General features: G+C 37.3%; 1 protein-coding gene across 5 annotated transcripts in view; it reads right to left on the reverse strand.

Moving 5' to 3' along the window:
• The window catches only part of ZC3H11D (zinc finger CCCH-type containing 11D), a 124,403-nt gene that overhangs the window by 88,435 nt on the left and 9,870 nt on the right, over positions 1-26,098 (reverse strand). For 3 of the 5 annotated variants that reach the window (XM_089307560.1, XM_089307561.1, XM_070052683.2), the window contains exons 5-12: positions 15,026-15,184; positions 13,584-13,661; positions 13,389-13,502; positions 10,716-10,826; positions 3,996-4,103; positions 2,605-2,721; positions 1,158-1,262; positions 733-933 (exon numbers count right to left, since the gene is read on the reverse strand). In XM_089307560.1, coding sequence (XP_089163686.1) covers positions 733-933; positions 1,158-1,262; positions 2,605-2,721; positions 3,996-4,103; positions 10,716-10,826; positions 13,389-13,502; positions 13,584-13,661; positions 15,026-15,184 — 993 coding nt within the window. Of the gene's footprint in view, positions 1-732; positions 937-1,157; positions 1,263-2,604; positions 2,722-3,995; positions 4,104-10,715; positions 10,827-13,388; positions 13,503-13,583; positions 13,662-15,025; positions 15,185-26,098 lie in introns of all 5 variants that reach the window. The other 2 variants (XM_089307559.1, XM_070052682.2) reach the window with 1 other exon arrangement.

The following is a 26,098-nucleotide window of genomic DNA, read 5'->3' on the forward strand; positions in this document are numbered from 1 at the left end:
TGTCTTTACTTATGTTTCCCAAAATATATATCCTTCAGACTCCACTAACCAGGACTGTGAACACGGAAAACTAGAAACATGAAATTTAGAGAAACAAGTAGCATTTTGTTAAGTTGAGGGAACTGAAACTCAACTTCAAAGGAGCAAAATTTATCTGAGACACCAAGAAAAAGATATTTGGCTCTGTTCTCCCCTGTGGCTTTGTACTTCCTGACATATAGTATGCCTTTGACTATTACATGATGAAATGATTTAGAAGCAATCTGTGCATGGTGTGAGAGATGAGAGGTTGTCAAAAATATTACAGTTAACCTCCAAACTAACCCTTTCAGAAAGTAATCATGAAGGGCCTAAAGAAAAACCAAGGCACTAGTCTGACAGTGATAATTGAACAATGCAGTTAGTGGAACAAGAAAATGTCAACCATTTAAAAACAATCCTCCAGAGTGAAAGAAAGCTGTGCAGGGAGAACAAAGCGCAGTGCTCTGACCCAAAACTCTAGGGAAGAACAGTATCAAATCATCTGCACCCAACATCAGTTTTCTTTGATATCTTTTAAATCAGATACACTCCAGCCGAGGAACAAAAATCCTCTCACTAGGTGTTAAGGTGATGATGGCCTAGGAAAAGAAGAGGGGAGAGAGTAGCAGCAACCATCAGCCAAGTCACCAGGCAGTTCCATGGGAAGGCAAACCACAGACAAGAGTAAACCACAGCGGTAAAGAGCCTCACCTGGATAGAGGTTGAGTTTGGGTTCTTTGTTAACATCAACTTTAGTGTAGGACCCATTTGTGGGCCGGCTGCGGGGCTGTGCATTCAATGAGACATTTCTGACGGCATCTCTTTGAACGTGGATATAGGACGCATTCTCAGCATTTCGGCTTTTATTGTTGCGATGGTAATTCATTTTATTTTTGGGATTTGGGGCCTGTACTGCTGTTACAGAAAAAGGACAGTGAGTGAGGGTGAAAACAAACTTTTTGCATTCATAAACACACTATTACAATATGAGGATTGGACAGCACAATGAAAGCTGACAGGAACTGGGCTGATAATCCCAACAGTGATTTGATTTTCAGGTGGAAAATATTTTGATCAATGTTATTGATCTCTTTTAAAATTATAATATGGAAATTTCAAACATATGGACACTTTACCTCGCCGCATTCCAGGACCAGGAAAGTTCTTTGGTTCATCATAAATCCATTTTCTTTTTTTCACACCTTTCAAATGAGGCTTCCTCACTGGCTGGACATCATTCACTTAGAAAAGATACAAATTTTTACAGTTTTTTAAGATATGCTATCAACTAAAAATTACTGTAGGTAATAATTACATAGCTGTGCATTCACATGTCAAGCAAGAGAAAAAAATAACTGTACCATTCTTATGTTTTACTTTCTAGAACAAAGGGTGATTTATTTTTAAATACCAAAAATATCTATCTTGGAAATAGATTGATGAGAAAATCTTTAATAAGTATCTTTCCTCCTATAAAAATCCTTATCTCCAAGGAAATGTTTGGATGCTTTTAAAAGAACATAAAATTGCATTTCAAATTCAATTATATGAGTCATTATGATGTTATTATTAAGTAGTTTTAGAATTATTACTTTCAACACAAATCATTTTGTACTTTAGCCAAAACTACTATATTTCAATGTTAAATTAATATAAAATACTTTCAGTGAATTTTCCTTTAAAGGTCTTGAGAAGTTGGATGTATAGCAGTCAAAAAAAGACTGATCAGAATTTGTAAGTGCTAAAATCATTACAATTTTCACTTTTTATCTGCATATTTTTACATCAAAAAATATTCATTCTCAATTTTCCAGGAATTCTCAAGGTACATTTCTCCATAAAAATCTTAAAACAGTTTCTTTAAAAAATTGATACTCACAAGTGTTATTCAACGAATTCTTATTCACAAGTGACTGGTACACAGAGAAAATGAACATCAGGTGCCCTGCGTAGACTACACTAGCTTTCTACAGCCAATTGCTAAATCTGCCTTTGTCCTAGATTTCATCCTCAGTTTAAGCTTGAGTCCTCAGTGCAACTCTAATTTACTGTCTCCTCCACAAACATCATGCCCAACCTCCATTCCTAAATGCCCAATCCTCTGACTGGGGAAAGCCATCTTGTTCTCCTTGCTGAGATCTAAGAATGCTATAGGGATCCACCAAATGAAATAAATAACAGAAGGATGGACGGAAGGAATCAGGAAGATTCAGAAGTCTCAATGTGTCAAGAGAAGTAGTTAAGCATACTGAAGGCCAAGGAGAAGACAACTCAAGAAAAATAATCCAAAACATAATAAAAACCTGTCAACATATGGCACTGTGGATGAAATTCAAAATCTGAGGAGACAGTATGCTAGTAACTTTAATACCTAAATCTATTAAGTAGGAAAGCATGTCATTTACTAGAACCTGCATCAAAATTCATGGTCAGAATTAGGGAAAAATTTTTCTTTAATTCTTACTACTGAAAAATTTTCAAACTATCCTTTTTCTCTTTTCAAAAATTATATTTCAAATAAGCAAAACAAATCCATGATAAGAAATACAGTAATCCCAAAAAGTGATGGAGCCAAGGACTCACTTAAAGAGGGGTCCTCTCTGCACTTCACACTGATGTTTTCAGTAGCATTTAACACGTGCGTTGTAGGTGCTGGCCGGGTAGTTAGGGAACGCTTTGGATGAGGATTGTCCTTGTTATCTTTTAAACGAAAATAAGACAATAAAATGTCAGTATTAGCAAATGAAGCATTTCAGTTGCCATTTCACTTTTCAAACATGACACAATAGACACATCTGTTTAAAATATAAACGTATATGAATTTTTAGAAAGAATTATTAAAATTCTTCAGTTGCTACATTGACCCCCAAAACTCAAAAATCCAAATCTGCAGCCTAATCTTCAAAATGTAAATAACATAATCATGGCAATACAAAAGAATTAAAAAGTGATCAATTTTACATCATGTGGCTCCACTTAAACCAAGGGTTCTGAAAATATTTTATATATAACAGCTTTACTTGTTCCATGCTCTGGGGCAAGAATTATCCAATAGGCTTTCCACAACAATAGAAATGTTATTAATCTGTGCTGTAGTACTTGGGAGCCACTAGACATATGTGGTTATTGAACACTTGGAACATGGTTAGGGCAGCTAAAAGACTTCAAAAATTTTATTGAACTTGAATTGAATTTAAACAGCCACACATGGCTGCTGGCTACCGCAATTAGTATTGCTTTAAGAAGGTTTTTGATGGGTTGAGCAAAATAGTTCCATATCTAAGATTCATTTATAATTTTCCATTAAAATGGTTTAGTTTGTTGACATGCACCTTTCTCTATACTTGAGATTATTTAATGATGGAGGAAACAGTACATGAGATGGGTTACATTTTGCTGGAAACAATGTGAAGTCCTCTAATTACAGAACTGCTGCACTTTTTGTCTGGGATTGAAAGAGGCACACAGCCAAGGGGCAGCAGCTAGGGGATTCCAAGCACAGTACAGGCAGTGGAAGACTGGAGAGAGGATATATTCGATCACATTTCTTGATACTTATAAAATGGGGAATTCATCACAAGATTGTTGTTCTTCATAGCATTCACAAAGAATATTTTCTAACATAATCCTGTCTTATCGACACTATAAATTGGAAAAAGAAAGATGAAAAGGTCTTGTGGTGTTGCTATATAAGACAGCCAATAACTTAAGAGCTAGTAAGATTCTTAGCAAATATGCAGTCCCACACACTAATTTTTCAGACAAGGAAACCAAGGCTAAAAAAGATGAAGTCCCATAGCCAAATAATTAGGGACAGTACCAGGCCTGGAACCCTAGGGCTCTTTACTCCTGTTCAGTGTATACCTTGATTTATTACTTTCCCTTTCACATAGCATTTTACAGCAAAGCTTTGTTGTTTAACTTACTGATAAAAATAATCACAAACTGATCAGAATTACAGAATGATTCATTACCTTTAGTATTTGAACATTTTGACATGGTGATTTCCTTTTCTTCAGGTAAAGCTTCACTTTCATCTACTCCAAGAAATATGATCCTCTGTGGAACATAACAGTCTCCTCCTACAATAAAACCTTACTGTCAGTGGCAATGCAGGAGGTTCTACAAAACTAACTTTTAAGACAGGAATATCTTCTACAAATCCCCTTTTTACCACTTCTGTTTAAACAGATACTGTCTTCATCTTTATATATATATCATAAATGCTTAGATAAATGCATGAAATGCATGTATATTAATAGATGAACACTAAATATGTAAACAGATAATCATAAGAAAATTTACATATTCAGCAAAATCAATTTTAACTTATAACAATCTTTAGTTGTACTTTTTATAAGGCAGAATAAATAAACATTTTCTTTATATTGTATCTTCAGATACATGAAAATAGTTTTCAGTGATCTTTTAGGGTCTTGTATTTTCCAGGACAAATTTCCATAATTATTTTAAATACCACTTACATACAAAATCTCCAGATTTTTCACCATACTAGTTACCAAGTCTTAACATGAAATACTTTTTTTTTTTTTTCAAAAAATGACATGCCAATATGGACTAAACTATAGAGAAATCAGTGGAACTAATATAATAGCAGCTGATATTTATAGAGCATTTTGCTATGGGCTGAACACACCCCTGAAAAATTACAATGACTTATTACATTTAATTTTGTGTCCTGTATTACTCTTAATAATTTGATATAAGTTTTCCTTAGCTATTTTTTAATGGAAACACGTTTGGCCAACAAAAAGCACTATTTTTAATCTTCCAAACTATGTCATGTAAGATTTTTCCCAACTTGAAGAAAAGCCATTAATGTCCTGAACCTAAACAGAAGACTTCATGTTTATCACTGTTTGCATTTACTTTGTTATCTTATTAACTTTCATTTATTTGTACATTTTCGAAACATATATCCAGTCCCACAATCATTCAGCACAAACATATAATCCTTTATTCTACAAGTATTTGTTTAGTGCACATGATGCGCCAAAGTTCTACCACAGAGTTTATCTACAGTAATTACTTACACAAAATGGCTGGCCTGAGGGCACTTATATAAAACCAGTGATAAAAGCATCAAAAAGAATTTTGGTGTCAGTCATGATGAAATAGCTTGTATCAGAAGAACTATCCTGCAAAAAACTAATACAAAATATCCAAAACAAACCAATTGGAAAACAACCCAATGTACAGAAAAGTAGATGTCTGACAGTGGAGGCTCACAAAGCAAATTTCCTGGATTTTCTCTTTGAATGAATTAAACTCTTTATTTACTGCACATTTTTCCTTGAGAGCATGTCTTATTCACCATGAAGGGAGAATGTAACCACTCAGCTAAGCCAGAAAGAGAGAGCCCAAAGTTTGGAACAGCCTAGGTGGCTTGAACTTGGGAGGAAAATCTGAGAGTGGAATAAACATCAAAGAAGTTCCCCTGAAATGTATATAAATCTCTGTTAAGTTGTTGCTTGACTTCCATACCTTCCATGTGCAAAGTGGGAGTCAAGAAAACAGAATAAACAGCATCGGAGATTTTAATAGTGGCATACTGCTTGTGAGGCAAAATTTGGAATTCAAGCCCAACCAAGTTGGAGAGATCCTGGCAAACATTCCAAGCTCTCAACTGATAAATATAAAGGCAATGTTTTAGGTGCAAGGTCCTTACACGAGGAAAAAGAACCATATCTCCAAAGGAAGAGCAAATAATACATCAGCTACTACATCATTACTAATAAAGCTTAAGGCCAATCCACGACAGAATCAGGGTGACCTGTTAATAGTCCAGCTAGTGACAAAAGGAAATTTTCCTTGTGGTAAAACAACATCATTAATATACCAAGGCCAGCACCGTGGCTCACTTGGCTAATCCTCCGCCTGCAGCACCGGCACCCTGGGTTCTAGTCCCGGTTGCTCCTCTTCTAGTCCAGCTCTCTGCTGTGGCCCGGGAGGGCAGAGGAGGATGGCCCAAGTGCTTGGGTCCCTGCACCCGCATGGGAGACCGGGAGGAAGTACCCGGCTCCAGGATCGGCGGTAGCACCGGCTGTGGCGGCCATTTGGGGAATGAACCAACAGAAGGAAGACCTTTCTCTCTGTCTCTCTCTCTCACTGTCTATAACTCTCTGTGTCTCTTTCTCTCACTGTCTAACTCTGCCTGGCAAAAAATAAAAAATAAAAATTAAATAAAAAATATACCACATGATTTTTTAATCCATAATGTTTGCCTCTAATAAAAAATTAAAAAGGCATATGAAGAAACAAAACAGTTGATAAAAAAAACAGGAAAATGATAAAGATTCAAGCATTATCAAATATGAAAGTTAAAAAATTAACATTACTCACAAACTGGAGGACTGATGGAGAATTTTAGTAGAAGATCCATAAAGAAGTCAAACAGAAGCTTATGATTATAAAATAAACTGAAAGTACATCATCATAAAAATTAAGAGAAAGAATAAGGAAGGAAGGAGGAAGGAGGGCAGAATAGGAAGTATCACTATGCTCCTAAATCTGTGTATATGAAATACATAAAATCTGTTCAGCTTCTATAAATAAAATATTATAAAAAATAAATTAAAAATTTAAAAAATAGAAATTAGGGACTTCACACATGATTCTAAGATCTGAGAAGATGGGGATCAGTGAACAGGACAGAAGCTTGGCATAAAGTATCCAGATACATTCTAAGTAATCAGCACGGAAAAGATAATTTTAAATGGGCTAGAACCTCTAAAATATACTTGACAAAAGAGGATGGCAGAATCCATGTGCAAAAATGGCTAAAATTTAAAGGATTTAAGGCTACAGAACAAGTTTACCCTGAAGAAAATGAGAATGTATGTCCCTTAGAAGAATGTTCAAGAATGTTCATAATAGCCCTGCTATCGTCTGAATGTGTCCCATGAAAGTTCATGTATTGGAAACTTAATCCCCCAAATCATATGTTAAGTACCTTTGGGAGGTAATTATGATTAGATGGTTCATGAGGTGAGGCCTCCAAGATGGCATTAAAGGCTTTACTAGAAAAGGAAGAGACTTGAGCTGGCACAATTGCTCTGTACGATGCCCTCTGTCATATTATGCTGTACAAGGAAGATCCCACCAGGTGCCATGCCCTTGGAACTCCCAGCCTGCAGAACTCTGAGCCAAACAAACTTTATTCTTTATAAATTACCCAGTCTGTTTTATTTAGTTGTAGCAACAACAATAAAAGTGAATTAAAACAAACACCAAACTGGAAACAATGTCTGTCAAAGATATTATCAATACTCATGATGCTTTTGTAGTTTTCACAAACAAATGAAGAGCGGTGGAAAACTTGAGTTGCTCAGCACATTCCTAGCTGAGTTCAAAAAAGGCAATGCTCTGCATTTTGTTTCAGTGTTTACTCAGAGAGGGCCTCAGGACAGAGACAGTAGTGGGTAATGCAGCCAGAAACTCTCTCCGGGGCCAGGTTGGGTTTGAATCCCAGCTCTGACACTTGTTGGATGGGCAATCTCAGAAGGGTCACTTAACACTTCTGAACCTTGTTTCTCTTTTGTAAAATAAAGAAAATAGAATCTACCAGGATGACTAATTTTCTTGGACTTAAGGCTATAATATATGTGATATATGCATATGTATATAAATGTATTTGTGTACATATTCCCCTAGGAACAACAGCTTAGTTATTGCTAACTCATTGATCATATCAACTTCATAAAACATAACTACTAGGAATAATGAAAATCAATTGTGTGTTCATACACGTGTGTGGGTATATATATAGATATAGACATTCATAGATATTCATACATACATATATATAGCTATAGACATACATATATAGACAGAGTTAGAAAGAGAGAAATACAGCAATGTAAAAGGGCCCTTGTTACAATCAACAACATGGATCATATAAAATGTGTTAAGCAAAAAAATGCAAAGTAGAAGAGTGCAAACTGTATTTTCATTTACATAAAGGTCAATATAACAGAGATCAGAGTCATAGTTAGCATTGGGAGTTACAACTACAAGTATTAAAACTAAAGACAATGCTTCAAGTGTTCTCTTTCAAATTGAATATTGACTCCTTCATAAGATTTCTAATATCTGATCATCTTCCTTTCAAAGATGTCTTATCAGGACAGGGGTCAAAGGGCCAGCATTGTGGTGTAGAGGGTTAAGCTGATAACCCGCGATACCAGCATCCCATATGAGCAACAGTTCGAGTTCTGGCTGATCCACTTCTGATTAAACAACCTGCTAATGTGCATGGGAAGGCAGCAGAATATAGTTCAAGTAATTGGGAACTTGCCACCCACATGGAAGACCTGGATGGGGTTCCAGGCTCCTGGTTCCTGCCTGGCCCAGCCCTGGCTGTTGTAGCCACTGGGGAGTGAACCAGTAGATTAAAAGTCCTAATTATCACTCTCTCTCCCTCTCTCTCTCTCTCTCCCACTCTCTATCTTTCTGTAACTCTTTCAAGTAAATTTTAAAATAAATCTCAAAAAAATAAAGGGGTATAAATATATTTATGTTATTCTATATACATCCCCCATGAGATTATTCAATTTAGAGACAGAGAACATTATGATATCTGGAAAATTGAAAAACTTGACTAGGCAGAAGTCCAGTAACCCAGAAGATGGAAAATTTTAACATTTTCTTGATATGGCTTCTCAGCCAGTTTATTCCTCTAACAGTATCAGTACATATACTAATGAAAGTGACAGGACATTCTTGCATTTTATAAGTCCCCAAAAATTAGAGGACAGATTACTGATGTTATCGCATTAAGGAAAGTTTTTTATATGAAAATGTAAGTTTATCAGTGATTGAAAATGACCTTTTATTCATCAATAAGGTGATATGATTTAACAATATTTCACCAAAATGCATGGTTAGAACTGGTCAGGTTAAGTAGATCCCAGTTTTGTTCTCTGCTAGATTGTGTAGATGGTGTAAGCTCCATTGGAGAAACCATAAATGTTTCTGACTTACAGCTAAAAGTTATTGCTTGTGGAAAGCCAAGACATAGTGGCAAAAACTGTTCTGCATGAAGGATCTCTGGGAGTGAGACCCCAGTGGAAAGAAAGGGCCAACAAAGAAGGATGTACTTTTCTCTGAAGGGAGGAGAGATTTTCCACTTTGCATACAGCCCTGTCTAAATACCAACGAAGTTTGTGGACTCAAAAGGCTTCTATAGCCTTGGAAGCTCAAGTCAAGAGCCTCAGGTGGTCACTGATGTCAAAAATAAGAGTGCTAATTGTTAAATCAACAACAGGAGTCACTGTGCACTTGCTCCCCATGTAGTCCTTAATGAATTGTACTATGAGAATTTACAGTAAAGCTTATCTTCAAATAGTACTTTATACTTTGTGTTTGTGTAGTTGTAAACTGTTGAAATCTCTTAGTATAGAGTTGGTCTTCTGTATATAAAGTCAATTAAAAACAAATCTTAATGAAGAATGGAATGGGAGAGGGAGTAGGGGTAAAATGGGAGTGGTGTGGGAGGGCAGGAATTAGGGGAAGAACCACTATATTCCTAAAAGCTGTACATGTGAAATTTGTATTCATTAAATAAAAACCTTCTAAGGAAGTTATTGCTTGAAAGCAGCAAAATGATGACAGCTAGTCTAAAACCACTTCAGACATAAGAAAGGAGAGAAAAGGATCTAATAACTTTAGTACTAGGCAATAATAGAAGAAAAATGGATGGAAACAGGCACTATGAAAGCATGACTGAGCCTCAAACCTACTGGTACCAACTGGCAACTGCTCTCAACTTTCTTCTCTCTCCTCACAAGCATTCTTCCCATCAGCACACTTTCTCCTTCTCCAAACTGTCCCTATGTTAGGCTTCGGAGTGGGTGCTTAGCCTAGTGCTTCACACATAGGTTAAGATACCAGTGTCCCACATCTGATTGCCTGGGTTCAATAATGGCCTCCAGCTCCTGACTCCAGCTTCATGCTAATGCAAACCCTGGAAGGCAACAAGGGCTCAAGTTCCTGCCACCCACCTGAGAGCTGTGAATTGAATTTCCATCTCTTGGTTTCAGCCCTGATCCATCCTTGCCTGTCACTGGTATTCAGGCAGTAGACCAGCAGATGACAGTTCTGTCTCTGCTTGACAATTAGGCTTGGAATATTCTATCAAAGGATGGATTTTCCTAAAATGTTTATGTTCAAAATCAGTTCTGAATATTTTAAGGTAGAACACACAATTGGGATGTGATGGCTTGGCAAAAATTATATATATATATGTGTGTGTGTGTGCATATATATATATATATATATATATATATATATATATATATATATTGAATACAGCAGCCTCAAGGTAGACTTATTATGTACCCTCTCTGTTCACAGCTCTAGGATAGTATACTACAAACATGCTTGATAGATGAATTCATTATATCCTGGAGTTCAGCCTACACACACACACACACATGATCTCTCATAAAAATATGTAAAATAGATCATCTTATGCATTCACAAATTCTCACAAGAAATTTGGTAGCGATATTAGCCCCTGAAAGCATTTGATTTTGTGATGCACTACCACCCCATTGTATAATACGTGAAATAGAAAAGAAATGATAAAATATAACCCATTATAGAGGAGAAAATTCAGATTCAGTTATTATATAGCAATATATTCAGAGTTGATCAGGAACACATTAGCTCACCTCCATTTTCAAAAGCGGCAATGTCAGTCCTTGGTTTCCTATCCAACGATGTTTTTATCTCACCTTGCCTTTCAATTATACTAAATTTTGTTGGAACTGTAAGTCCATCCCCTAGAAATGAAGAAGAAAAAAAGTAAGCACAAGAACCATTAAACAGAAGTTTGTGACAGAATTGATGATGAAAGTAAAAATTCTAAATTTTATAAAGGGTGGGCATTTGGGCTAGTGGTGACCATGGCGATTAAGATACTCATGTCCCACAACTGAATTCTGGGTTTAATATCTGGCTCTGCTCCTGACTCCAACTTCCTGCTTCCTGCAAACTGGGCCTCTATGAGGCAGCAGAGATGGTCTGTGTGATTGGGTTCCTGCCTCCACTGTGGAAAACTTGGATTGAAGTCTACTGATTTCAGTCCTAGCCAGGGACACTGCTGGCATTTGGGGAGTGAACAAACAGATAGGAGCTCTTTCTCTCTCTCTCTACCTCTCAAATAAATTTTAAAAAGTTTTTTTAGTTCAAACTCTCTAATAAATAAATAAATGAATAAGGTTTTAGAAAGCTATGTCAGGCTTGTTTGCAAAATAATCTGGTGAACAATATATAAATAAATGAGTTTTAACCGAATTTTAAAATTAAAAACAAAAGAGCAAAGATTTTATCAAGAGACAATTTAATAAATTAAACTAGGGGCTAGGGCTGTGACATAGCAGGTAAATCTGCCGCCTGCAGTGCCAGCATCCTATATAGGTGCTGGTTCGAGTCCTGGCTGCTCCACGTTCAATCCAGCTCTCTGCTATGGCTTGGGAAAGCAGTGGAAGATGGCCCAAGTCCTTGGGCTTCTGCACCCACGTCGGAGACCTAGAAGAATCTCCTAGCTCCTGGCTTTGGATTGGTGCAACTCAGCCATTTGCAGCCAATTGGGGAGTGAACCAGCAGATGGAAGACCTCTCTCTCTCTCTCTGCCTCTTTTTCTCTCTCTGTGTAACTCTGATTTTCAAATAAATAAATCTTTTTTTAAAAAATAATTAGACCAATCTAACAGTATTGTGTGTATATAATATATTTAGTTTGTTTGTGTTTTACATAGAACAAATTTTATAATCCTTCTTTTGCTTTTATATATTCACCATGAACAATCAAATTCTAAGTATTAGAACCACTTTGGACTAAAAAATGCTAATTATACTGTGATAAATTATTCTGTTTCCCTTATACATCTGTGAATAATTTCTTCTAAATTAAGCTGTTAAAAGCAAAATGAAAGAGACCTGACAAACCAATGAATAAAATGTGTGATTCTGGAATGGATCTTAGCTCAGTCAAAAAAAAAACAAATTTTCTGAAAAGAACATTGATGGCATAAGTGGTGAAATATGAGGTGGGGGTGAAGCTGTAAATAGCACTGTTCTATCAGTGGTAATATCTTGATTGTAATGTTTATACTTCAGAACAGAAGAGCAAAGGGAAATCATGTCTGCAACTTACACTCTAATAGTTCAGAAAATAATAACAATGTGTATATTTAGAGACAGAATAGAAGTTCAAATCTGGTAAAATGCTATCATTTGAGAGAAATCTGGATGAAGGGTGTCCAATAATTAACTGAAACAATTTAAAAATAAGTTTTTAAAGGCATAATACAAAGCAAAATTGCATATAATTGTCTTTATAATCTTCTATTTTTAATATTTGTTGCTAACTTGGTTTCCATTTGTGTGTACTTTGTTTTTTGATTTTTTTGTGTGTGAGTAGCACAAAATTGGAACCTGTTCTTCCCTAGATGGGTCCCACTAAATCTGTCCAGACTGTTCTACCATCTGAAGTGTGTTGCTGCCACCTATAGTCATATGTTGAAATAGCTTGTTACACAGGGATTTGCAACAAGATTTTAGATGCTCTCTCTGTTCTGTACTTTACCCTGTACTGGTCTTGATCCTGAGAGACTTTCTTTCTCTCCCCCTCCCTCGTCCCCTTCCTCTCTCTCTTTATCCCCCCTGGAGGAGAAGGGAGGGATTTAAATCTCTTCTACTGCTGCAAAATACAAGTTCATCCTAAGGACAAGAAAACAAGGTCAACTTTGGCATTCCTGGAGTTTTTCTTAGCTCCTGGTTTAATATCCATAATAAACACTCTTAGCTTGCTTTCATGGACAAAACATCTGACAAACAGCAAAATCAGATTCACCAAAGGAAAATGTCCCATAAAAGAGAAGACACTTATACACTCATATAATCAACAAATATACTCTTGTTCTGCCTTTAATGTGACTTAGATTCTGTGACCTCCCTTTTGTCCTTCTTGAGATAGGTTATCTTTTCTAATCAGAAACAAAAAATTGGACCTATTTCACAAGAGGGATTTATTTTATATAGAAAACAAAAACAGCAAGTTATTTTAGGGATTCCTGTTTCAGGTAGGTGGTATCACCAAGTGTTTATGAAATCTACTTATTTTCTGGCTCCTCTAAGAAAGCAAAATTACATTAACAGCAGCAGCTTTCCTTAGAAAATTTGGGTCATCCAAAAAAAACACTTCCTTCTTACTCTCAACTCTCAATTCTGATGTATTTATCATTTAATCCTATTCTAGTGTCTATCACACTAAAGAATTCACATTTCATCACATCAAACATCTTAAAATATAAGTAATAAGTCAGCCTTTTCATTTCTCACCTTCTTGCAATTCACTGCCATTTTCCAAAGGCTTTTCTAACTCCTTTTCTACTGTAGAAGTTATGCTTTTTGATGATGAAACATCTGGAGGAGTATGAAATCTGTAGTATTCACCTAATCTCCCATAAGAAAAGTAATGGTTAGTATATTTATCACATCAAGTACTCGAAAATCTACAAATGTTTGATGTCTTACCAGATTTATTACACATCTCCTTTATTGCTCTTTTTTCTTCAATTTCTTCAGCAGTCTTTGTCCATAAACAAGAAGCATCTATGAGATATATTTGTTTTAAATTAAATTTTCCCAAATCCAAATAATCTGAAAATTTATAAACCAGAAAGAAAAATCCCAATACTGGTTTTTGGTGTTTTTGTTTTGTTTTGTTTTGTTTTGTTGACAGGCAGAGTGGACAGTGAGAAATAGAGACAGAGAGAAAGGTCTTCCTTTGCCGTTGGTTCACCCTCCAATGGCCACTGCGGCCGGTGCGCTGTGGCCAGCACACCACGCTGATCTGATCCGAATCTAAGAGCCAGTTGCCTCTCCTGGTCTCCCATGTGGGTGCAGGGCCCAAGCACTTGGGCCATCCTCCACTGAACTCCCGGGCCACAGCAGAAAGCTGGCCTGGAAGAGGGGCAACCGGGACAGAATCCAGCGCCCCGACCGGTACTAGAACCCGGTGTGCTGGCGCCGCAGACAGAGGATTAGCCTATTGAGCTGCAGCGCCAGCCCAAATACTATTCTCATATATCAGGTTGGTCTTTTTTATTTAATTCTTAAATTCAAGAATTTTGCATATTGGCAAATGTTTCCAATTGCTGCTACATTTTAAATATTAGTCAAGAGAAAATAAATGACAAAGTATACATTTGGTTATCTTGAAATGAGAAGTTGGAGGCACAGACTTATGAATTAGGGTGGTGTTTGGAGGAGGATGTAGGCATGAGACATCTAGCCACAGAAGACAAAAAAGAAAACTAAATGTCCTGTGTATTCCTAACTACAGAAATTATGGTGGCCTGTAGCTCACAGAAGGACACACTCAGGGCAAAGCAGAGTGAATATTTTTTTCTGCATGCTTATCTTGTATGTACAGACTGACTAGAACCACTGTGCTGTGATATACAGGAGAAAAATTATGGAGTAAGAGACAAGACTTAGATTCTAGCTCTGTTCATCCTCTAACTGGGGACTACCCAGGTAACCCACATTACAGGGCTTTATAAATCATCAATTTCAGTTGAAATCTCTTTAACTTCAAGGATTAATTTGAGGCAGATAGATGATTAATGGATAGGTAGATAAATAAGATGGACACATGTACACTTATGTATTTGATAGTTGTTATAAATAAGGGTGATTATTATTAGCTTCTCTACAAGCACTTGTACATATTTAACAAAAGATTTGTCTCCCAGCCATCAAACAACAAAAACCTTCCATTCCAAATGATAAGCATATTTAGACAAAAACAAATGAATACATAATGAATTAAACTTATTTAATAAAGTTAGAGTTACCTTCTGATAAATCTCTGCCTTATATAGTACATTATAAATCCCTAATAGTTAAAAAATTTTGTGAAATACTGTGGGTGCTTGAAAGCAAACTGTAAATCTGAGAAAAGTTTCACTAACCATTTTGCTCCTCTCCTTCCTCCTCTTCTTCCTCAAAGTTAGTTTTTAAAACTAAAGGATGGTGAATTGGTCGAGATATATTCTCTTGAGGTTTCAGAGGTTCCTGACTCTGAGTCAGGGTTGGAATTCCTTCCTGACTTTCTTTCTGTAGTGTGACATCTACAGAGAAAATGCATCTTGAATACACACACACACACACATATATATATATATGATGAGTATATTCAATAACCAACCGTTGATTTTCTAACTAATGGTATATTTTGTTAAAAGGCATCTCTTATTTTTGGAAACACAGTTAAAGTTTAAGCACAGTTAAAGCAACTTACAGTACCTGCAAATCATGGAAAAATATGTTAGTTCACAGACTGTGGATAGCAATTATAATCACGACTTGGGATTTCACAACTTTTGGTATATAGGCAGTCTCTGATTTAATGATCATTTGAATTTATTATGGGACATAAGCAATACCCATTCAATGGAAAGCATTTGTTGAATTTTAATCTCTGCCCATGCTAGTGACAAGCAGTAGATACTCTTGTAATGCTGGACTGCAGCAATGAGGCAGCTCCAAGTCAGCCACATGATTACCAGGGTAAACAGCCAAGACTCTACCATTTTCAGGGTTGCTAAGCTATGATGCTGAGGTGTTTAGCATAGTAAATGCATTTTTTTTGACAGGCAGAGTGGACAGTGAGAGAGAGAGAGACAGAGAGAAAGGTCTTCCTTTTGCCGTTGGTTCACCCTCCAATGGCCACCATGGCCAGCGCGCTGTGGCTGGCGCATCGTGCTGATCCGAAGCCAGGAGCCAGGTACTTATCCTGGTCTCCCACGCAGGTGCAGGGCCCAAGCACTTAGGCCATCCTCCACTGCACTCCCGGGCCACAGCAGAGAGCTGGCCTGGAAGAGGGGCAACCGGGACAGAATCTGGCACCCTGAATGGGACTAGAACCCGGTGTGCCGGCACCACAGGCGGAGGATTAGCCTATTGAGCCGTGGCGCCGGCCAGTAAATGCATTTTCAGCTTACAATATTTTCAACTTAAAATGGATTTATTGGTATGTAACCCATGATAAGTCAAGGAGCATCTGTATATGCAGGCACAACTATTCTTATATTAGATCTGTGAGTTAAGAATGATGGTACTGGGGCTGAAACCGTGGGATATCAGGATAAGCCACCACCTGTGATCACAGCATCCCATACTGCAGTACCAGTTCAAGGCTCAGCTGCTCCATATCCTATCCAGCTCCCTGCCGATGTGCCTAGGAAGGCAGTGGTAGATGGCCCAAATACTTGGGCCCCCACCACCCATGTTGGAGACCAGGATGGAGTTCATGACTCCTGGCTTCAGCTTACTCCAGACTTCACTGTTGTGGACACTGGGGGAGTGAGCTAGTGGATGGAAGATCTCTCCCCACCTCCATCCTTACACCTTTAAAACAAATAGATAAATCTTAAACAAACAAACAAACAAAAAAACCAGTAATTGTAGTAATCACATCACAATGATGAACAGGTAAAATCACATAAGGCAAGCCTTATAATGACAAAGTATGTGTGTTCAAAGGAAGAAAAGAGCCAATGACTTCAATTATCTGTAGCCAAGGGGGATTCCTTAGAAGTCAGAAGCATGGTGCTCTCATATTTGTCTACTGGCCATGCACTGGTCAGACTGGCTAAAACTCTTAAGACATATTTAAATGCCCTTTATCCTGAAAAACTAGCAAATAATCTTTATTGGCTTCTATTATTGTTTTAATCTTCTATCATTACTAAAGGGGAGAGTGATTCAACATGGGAAGCGAGATACTCAGCAGACTCATAGAATGGCAGATGTCCTAAATAGCACTCTGGCCTCAGAATCAGCCGTAAAGCCATTCGGATCTGGCTGAAAAGTCCATGAGAGTATTTCAGGCATGGAAAGCCAAGACACTCTGGCAAAAAGATCTCTGTGAGTGAGATCCCAGTGGAAAGAACAGGTCATCAAAGAAGGAGGTACCTTTCTCTGAAGGGAGGAGAAAACTTCCACTTTGACTACGACCTTGTCTAAACAAGATAAGAGTCAGAGAACTCAGAGGGCTTCCATAGCCTTGGAAACTCATGACTGGAGCATAGGGAGATTATTGATGCCATAGACAGGAGTGTCAATTGGTAAAGTCAACAACAGGAGTCACTGTGCACTTACTCCTCATGTAGGATCTCTGTCCTTAATGTGCTGTACATTGAGATTTAATGCTATAACGAGTACTCAAACAGTATATTTCACTTTGTGTTTCTATGGGGGTGCAAACTGTTGAAATCTTTACTTAATGCATACTAAACTGATCTTCTGTAAAAAAAAAAAAAAAAAGAAATTATCAATTCCCAACTTGACTCTCACTGGGAATAAACATGACAATAGGTCTGATCTGATTTCATCATCATTTAAAAAATCATCTATTATTTTTCACTTTATGTTTCTGTGTGGGAGCAAACTGTTGAAATCCTTACTTAATGTATACTAAGCTGATCTTCTGTATATTAAGATAATCGAAAATGAATCTTGATGTGAATGGAAGGGGAGAGGGAGTGGGAAAGGGGAGGGTTGCGGGTGGGAGGGACGGTATGGGGGGGAAGCCATTGTAATCCATAAGCTGTACTTTGGAAATTTATATTCATTAAATAAAAGTTAAAAAAAATGTCAAAAAAAATCTTCTATCATTACTAATCTAACTCCTTTTGTTCTCTAAGCCCATGATTATCACATCTGGCTAATTATCAGAATTTCTTAGCTTCTGATTCACCAAGTAGAGATTAAAGGCTAGAAATCTGATACTTTTTTAAAAATATTTTTCTTTTAATACATTTTATTTATGTATTTATATTCATTTTGTTTGTTTTTATTTATTATTTTTATTTTTAATTATTTTATTTATTTGAAAGAGGTACAGAGAGAGGTAGAGCCAGAGAGAGAGGTCTTCCATTCTACTGGTTCACTCCCCAAATGACCGCAACGAGCAGAGCTAGTTGATCCAAAGCCAGGAGCCAGGAGTTTCCTCCAGGTCTCCCACGTGGGTGCAGGGGCCCAAGGACTTGGGCCATCTTATACTGCTTTCCCAGGTCAGGTCATAGCAGAGAGTTGGATCAGAAGAGGAGCAGCCAGGACTTGAACCGGCACCCATTTGGGATGCTGGTGCTAGAGGCTGGGGCCACCCCGATACTATTTTTGAAATGTCTTGGTAATTATGCAATCAGCCAAGTTTAGAAACCAATGACTTGGGGCTGGCACTGTGGCACAGTGGGTGGTGCTGGCATTCCATGTGGGCACTGGTTCTAGTCCCAGCTATTCTTCTTCTGACCTACTCTCTGCTATGTCCTGGGAAAGCAGTAGAGGATGGCCCAAGTATTTGGGCCCCTGCAACCATGTGGGAGACCCAGAGGAAGCTCCTGGCTCCTGGTTTTATATCAACACAGCTCCAGCCATTGCAGCCATTTGGGGAATGAACCAGCAGATAGAAGGCCTTTCTCTCTGTCTCTCCTTCTTATTCTATTTAGCTTTACCTCTCAGATAAATAAATAAAGCCTTTAAACAAAAAAGAAACCAATGACTTAATTCAAGGATCATCTAAGTGGGATACTGGGTTATGGGAAGCTTTTTGGTGGGTACAACATTCCACTATTTTGAAAGCATTCAATCCATTCTAGATCCTCAACATCCATATGTATTCTAACCCCTGCCCCCTTCACCTACGCCTCAAAATTGGCTTACCTGAGAACAGAACCAAGTCCATGACAGCCTTGTCTATTGTTTACAAAACAAAGCCCAATCCTTAACAATGCCAAAATTTACCACATACCATATTCCCCCCAAATAAATTCTCCCTTACTGATCAATCAAATTATCAGGAACCCTTTCCCCATTACCTTAATTTACACACATTTCTGCCAGGAGAAAATCAGGTATGGTAGAATAAGGCTTCCCCATCCCAGGAGGACATTCCCTAATCCCCACAGACTGTGGACATGCTGTGTTTCCCATATAACATGTGAGAAAGGGAAGTGAAGGCTTCAAATGGAATTAAATTTTCTAATCAGCTCAGTTTAAAATTGCAGATCATCCTAGATTTTCCATGTAGACTGAAGATAACCAAAGGTTTTTTTGTTTTTTTTTTTTTTTTTAAAGTGAGGGAGAAACACAAATGAGTCCATTGAAAGAGATGTGATAATGAAGAGAATGAAATTGATGTCACAAGAATTCAACTGGCTGTTGCTGACTTTGAAAATGGAGGAAAGGAGACATGAACTAAGCAAGACAGATGGCTTCACGGAACTGGAAAAGGCAAGAAAATAGATTCTCTCCCAGAGGCTCCAGAAAGAAATAGCCCTAACAATCCTTTAACTTTAATCCAGAGAGATCTGTGTCAAATTTGTAACCTACAGAACTACAAGATAATGAACTTTAATTGTTGCTTTGTGGTAATTTGTTCTGGCAGTAACAGAAAATGAATACATAGAGCATTAGAAAAAGTGTCACTAGGGTCGGTCCATGTTGGATCGTTCTGAATTCAAATGTGTAGTAGTGCATAGCAGTAATTAATATTTAATAAGCTTTCCTTTATTCCACTTATGGATTATTGTTAAAGTATCCACCACTTTTGAGGGAAAATCTCTTGGCATCAATGAAAAAAGAACCCTAGTATGAAACTGAAGGAAAAACATAGCTTTAAGCACAAAGCTTTTTAGTTATTCTGTGTACAAATATATTCCCAAGACTTGTTATTATCTGGAAAGAAAATCTTCACTAAACATTCAAAACACTACATGTTTTAAAAACTTTATTCCTAAGACTTGTTTTAAAAACATATATTCCTAAGACTTGTTATTATCTGGAAAGAAAATTTTCACTAAACATTCAAAAAACTAAATGTTTTAAAAACTTTATTGAAAATAACTCACGTACTATACAATTCGCCCATTTAAGTTTGCAATTTGATGGTCTTTAATATATTCAAGAGTTGTGCAATCATCACTATGATTAATTTTAGAACATTTAATCGATTTGAAAAAGGAACCCCGCAACCCCACATTCATTAGCATTTACTCCTCAATTCTTCTCAACTCCCTTATCCTATAGAAAAATTCATGCTTTTTTCCAGACTGACCTATTTTGAATATTTCATATAAATGGAGTCATACATTATGTAATCTTTTGTAAGTGACTTCTTCCTCTTATCATATTTTCTTTTTTTAAAAAAGATGTATTTATTTATTTGAAAGTCAGAGTTACACAGAGAGAGGCGAGGCAGAGAGAGAGGTTTTCCATCCAATGGTTCACTCCCTAGTTGGCCACAACTGCACCAATCCGAAGCTAGGAGCCAGGGCCCAAGGACTTGGGCCATCTTCCACTGCTTTCCCAGGCAATAGCAGAGAACTTAATCGAAAGAGGAGCAGCCGGGACTAGAACCTGCTCCCATATGGGATGCCGGCGCTTCAGGCCAGGGCGTTAACCCACTGAGCCACAGCGCCGGGCCCCATACTTACCATATTTTCAAGGTTCACCCCCACTGTTGCATGTAACAGTGCTGTATTCTTTTTTATAGCTAAACAGAATTCCATTGTATTAAATACCACATTTTATGTACCCATTTATTGGAGGATAGACAGTTTTTTCCACATTCTGCTTACAATGTTGAAGTAAACATTTACCTACAAATGATGTAAACATTTGTGTATATATTTTTACATCTCTCGGGTTTATATCTAAAATGGAATTACTGGGATCTATAAAGACTCCATGTGTAACCTTTTAAGGAATAGCCAAAACATTTTTCAAAGTGGCTGCACCATTTTACACTGCCAACTATTGTGTGTGAAAATTCTAAGTTTCCTATATCTTTGACAAAATTTATCCTTTAACTTTAAAAAAAAGTAATCAAATAATTTTGCTGGATGTGAAACAGTATCTCTCTTAGTTTTAATTTACATTTCTCTAATACCTAATGAATGATAATTGGCTTTTCACATGCTTATTGGCTATTTTATATCTTCTTTAATAAATATTCAGGTACCTTGATCACATTGTAATGGGGTTGTCTTTACATTAAGTTGTAAGAGTTCTTAAAATATTTTTGATACAGGTCATTTGTCAGATATATGATTTGCAAATATTTTCTCCCATTCTGTGGGTGGATTTTATCTTTCTTGATGGGAATTCTTTGAAACACACGTTTCTAATTTTGAAGTCCAAGCCATTTTTTCTTTTGCTGTTTATCATTTAGGTGTCATTTCTAAGAAAGTTTTGTATAAACTAAGGTTTCTTTTAAGTGTATTATAATTTGGGTTTTTATTTCATTATTTGATACATTTTGAGTTAATTTTTGTACATGACATTAGGAAGAAGTTTATCTTAATTACTTTGTTCTGTCAATCTGGTTTTTACATAATTATTTGTTGAAAATACTATTATTTCCCTTATTGAATGGTCTATGCAATTTTATTGAAAACTAATGGAGCAAAAATTAATTCATACCAAGGTTTATATCTGAGCTCTCAACTCTATAAAAATGATCTATATATTTATTATTATTCTAGTATCAGGTAGTTTTGTTTCCTATAGATTTATAATAATTGATAGATTTTCTCATCAATAAGCATGAGTCACTACTATGATTCTTCTGAATTTACATATAAATTTTAGAATCTGTCAATTTCTTCAAATCTCAGTTGAGATTTTGCTGTGGATAGCACTGAAGAGTCTGTCATATGAACAATTTTAACGTCAATTCAAAAACAAGGATATATTTCTATAATTTCTTTGGACATTCACTCATAGCTTTCAGTGTGTAAGTTCTGCACTTTTTTTAATTATTTTTTTTTATTTTTGACAAGCAGAGTGGACAGTGAGAGAGAGACAGAAAGGTCTTCCTTTGCCGTTGGTTCATCCTCCAATGGCCACCATGGCCGGTGCACTGTGATGATCCGATTGCAGGAGCCAGGTACTTATCCTGGTCTCCCATGGGGTGCAGGGCCCAAGCACTTGGGCCATCCTCCACTGCACTCCTGGGCCACAGCAGAGAGCTGGCCTGGAAGAGGGGCAACTGGGACAGAATCTGGCTCCCCGACTGGGACTAGAACCCGGTGTGCCGGCGCCGCAAGGCGGAGGATTAGCCTAGTGAGCCACGGCGCTGGCCGTCTGCACTTATTTTGTTAAATAAATTTCTAAGTATTTCATCCTTTTGTATGCTATTATGTTAAATTTTTAAAATTTAATTTTCAAATTGTTCATTGCTTGTGTACAGAAATACAATCAGTCATTGTACATTGATTTTGCACCTTGCAACTTTGCAGCACTTAGTTGTTATAAATAGATTTTAGTGGAGACTGACCATAAAGGGAATATTTGCTTCATGGCAAATGCAAATGCTACAAACCAGGGCTGGCTAATTGTTCCCCTGTTTGCTTTCTGGAGGTCTGTGTGAGAGATATAAAGGGCAGCCAGTTTTTAACAGTACAACACAGCTTACGACCAAATGAATCTCTAGATATATCATTTAGCTGTTTTTTAAATTTTGAGAGGCAGACACACATATATACACGCACACACAGAAAAAGAGAGAGGGAGAGAGGAAGAGAAGATAGAAACACTGAGTGACCTCCCATCTACTGTTTCACACCCAAATGTTAAACAAACATTAAACCTAGAGAATTAGTATTTGAGCACTTGCCTTCTTTGTTTTGCTTTGTTTTGTTTTGTACTTTTGTGTGCACTATGAACCTTGGTTGAGAATAGACACAGTGTCCATACGGAGAAAGTCTCCTAACCAAACATAAATTTTTCCAAGGGTCACTATTCATGGATTATAGCATTTACTCAACCCCTCTCTTCCTTCCTCAAAGGGAAAAGAACTGAGATACTTTCTCTCTTAGAACCATTGCTAATTGTCCTACTGTGTGTCTTTACCCTTTACACAAAAAATTGGTCTGTGTTGCAGAGACTCAAATATGTAAGTCTAAGTGTTTAACGACTGAAAAATCATTTACTAAAAACTGAAATTCTAGAAATTTACTAGAAAATGGCTTTTTAAGATCTAGAATTAAAAGCAGGTAAAGCACACATACTCTTTTAGGCTAGATATTCTAAAGAGAGAGCTGATCAAAGATTGACAAAGAGTGGCTATATAATCGATGGTTCAAGGTATTACTAAAACAATGACTCAGCATGAATAAAAATCAAAGCATCTCATATACAGAATAATATGGCAACTACTCAAGAAGAGAAGAGTGGTTGATTCAACTACTAAACTACTGTTTTTTGGAACAAAGTTTCCCATAGCAAAATTTAAGTAGTTTTTTTTTAAAAAAAAACTACCAGAGTACACTAACCTTTAATATATACTATGGGAGGAAGAATAAATATTTACTACACATGCTTACAAAGAAAATACAAAATGTACTCAGAAATGCCTAGGGAGTCTTTAATTTATAGTAAATATCAACTGAATTATGTTTTTCATCATTCTCAATTGGTTTGCCAGGTATTTGCTTTTAAACTTACAGATGATAACCACAGGAATTAGTCTGCCTTAGAAATCTATGATGTAGCAACCTTTAAATCTCTTTCAAGAGTCCAAAACCTTTTTTGAAATTCATAGCAGGTTAAAGTTTAAATTGCAAAAGTCTAACTGGCAGTTCCATACTCCCAGACAAAAAATGCAGGACTACTGATAATTGCACTTACTGCTTAAAAATAACATACAATGACAAGTGAAAGTTTGCTTTTGGCAAGCACCTCATACAGGAAGAACACAGCTGATGATTTAGAGAGTGTTGCTGTGGCTCCAATTCACAAAATTAATGTGGAATATGGACTATGTGGAAGGGTCTTATTTAGTCAAGCAGGACTCTACTTTTACAGGTTGTACATTTAAATATCTAAATTTTATCTTATCTTAGCCCAAGAGACAACATTACACACATATTGCTCAAAGTTCTGGATGAACTGACACTTAGCTAGCTATAGCAAAATAACTGCAATAATCCTATATGGAATTTATCAGTGAATCATGTGTACTTGAACATAAAAAAGTGGTTTTACACTAAGGTACAACTCTACAACTTAATCTTTGCCTAAAAAGTGAAAAACTTTGGGGTTCCCATCTTGATTATTATTATTATGATTATTATTCTTGTTGAATAGATGTTTCTGGTAGTATTGTAAGAAATATTAGGGTTTACTAAGGATCAAACTATTCTTTCTGAGGTACTGAAATATACATTCAAACTGAGTTTAGTAGCTGCTATCATTTGTCTTCCTCCAAAAGATTCATATATTAAATGCTTGGTCCTCAGTGCAACAATATTGAGGTGGTGGCACTTTTAAGAGATGGGGTCTATTGGAAGGTAATTAGGTCATGGGGGCTTCACTGTCATGAATGGATTATTGCTGTCTCATGAGAGTAGGTAATGTCTTTTGGATTGGGAATGGATTAGTGACCGTGTTAGATGCTTAGGGATTCTTGTTTACAGAATAAATCACTTTTGCTTTTAAGGGGTTTTCATTCTATACAGAAGAGTCAGGCAACACACAAAGGATATACAAAAGAGATAAATAGTGCTATATTTCAGAAAATGACAGATGATATAGAAAAAAATGTAGAGCAAAGCAAGCATGATTGTAAGAGGACAAGGAGGTAAGAAGGCTGACTACATTTCAAACACAGTGCTCAGGATTGACTTTATTAAAAGGTGATATTTCAATAAGGTTTTGAAGAGGTAAAGGAGTCAGCCATACAAGAGAACATTTTGTGCAAAGCTTCAAAAGCTAACATTATAACCTACTCTAGGAAAAGCAAGGAGACTTATTGGTTGGAATAGAGCAAATGTCAGAAATTCAAGGAGTTTCCAGAGCCTCAGATTCAGTAGAGTCTCGTTTTTCATTCCTTTTTAGGACTCTGACTTCTCTAAATGAAATGAAAAGTTACTGAAGGATTTCGAGTGGCAAGATGACATTTATGTATAAAGAGTATCACTCTGTTTACTGTGATTTGAATAGACATAGAAGGACAATAAATGAAGTAGGGTAATCAGTTAGAAGGTTACTGTACTAATCCTGTGGTGAGTTGACAATGGTGGCTTGGCCCATGTAGTTATAGAAACGATGAGAAAAGTCAGATTCTAGATATATTAGGATTGTAGAGTTAACAAGACTCCTGCAGTATTTGAGAGAAATAGAGAATCTGAAGAGAATTCAGATGACCTGAGCAGCTGGAATTACCATCAAAATAAGAAAGGAGGAGTAGCAGCTGGCTTCAGTTAAGCTGCTAGTTGGGAAACCCATGTCCTGTGTTGGCGTACCTGGGTTCACTTTCTGCTCCAGCTTCTGATTCCAGCTTCCTGCTAATACAAGCTTAGGAAACAGAAGTAACAGCTAAAATGGTTTGTCGCTCCCCCTCTTCGTGGAGGAACGACACTAAACCCTGCCTAGGCTTCATATCCGAGTCACGGCACCATTATGTCGCTCCCCCTCTTCGTGGAGGAACGACACAGGACCCTGCGTTGTTCTTTCGTCTGCTCGGCCCTCCCCAGGTTTGCTGCTGGTTCTTCCCGGGTTGGCTGCCGTCCCTCCACCTCCGTGGAGGGGCGGCCCCCCCTGCCACTTTCCCCACTTCCGCGGGGGAGCGGCACACCGCCGGCCGGCTCTCTCGGGGGCTGCACAGGTGTTCCTTCAGATAGATGTTCCTCTTAGATGTTCCTGGTGCATGTTGTCTCTCTCCTCCTTTATAGTCCTCTTCCACCAATCCCAACTCTGCTACCCACACGCCGAGTACGCTGCTCTCCTCCAATCAGGAGCAGGTCCTACAGTTTATTGTTGAACTGGAGGCAGCTGTGTAGAAGCTGTTTCCTCCTCTCCCAGCGCCATATTGTGGGAGAGCAGATGCATAGAATAAGTCTTAATTCCAGTAACTTAGTCTAGTCCGAGTTGCTCCCAGTTGCTCCCCACAATGGTTGAGTTCCTGCTACTCATGTGGGAGACCTGGACTGAGTTCCAGTCTCCTAGCTTCAGGACCCTAGTCATTGCTGGCATTTGGG

Source organism: Oryctolagus cuniculus, chromosome 11 (genome assembly GCF_051225735.1).
Source record: "Oryctolagus cuniculus isolate XC-2025 breed Fujian yellow rabbit chromosome 11, ASM5122573v1, whole genome shotgun sequence".
Classification (NCBI taxonomy): Eukaryota; Metazoa; Chordata; class Mammalia; order Lagomorpha; family Leporidae; genus Oryctolagus; species Oryctolagus cuniculus.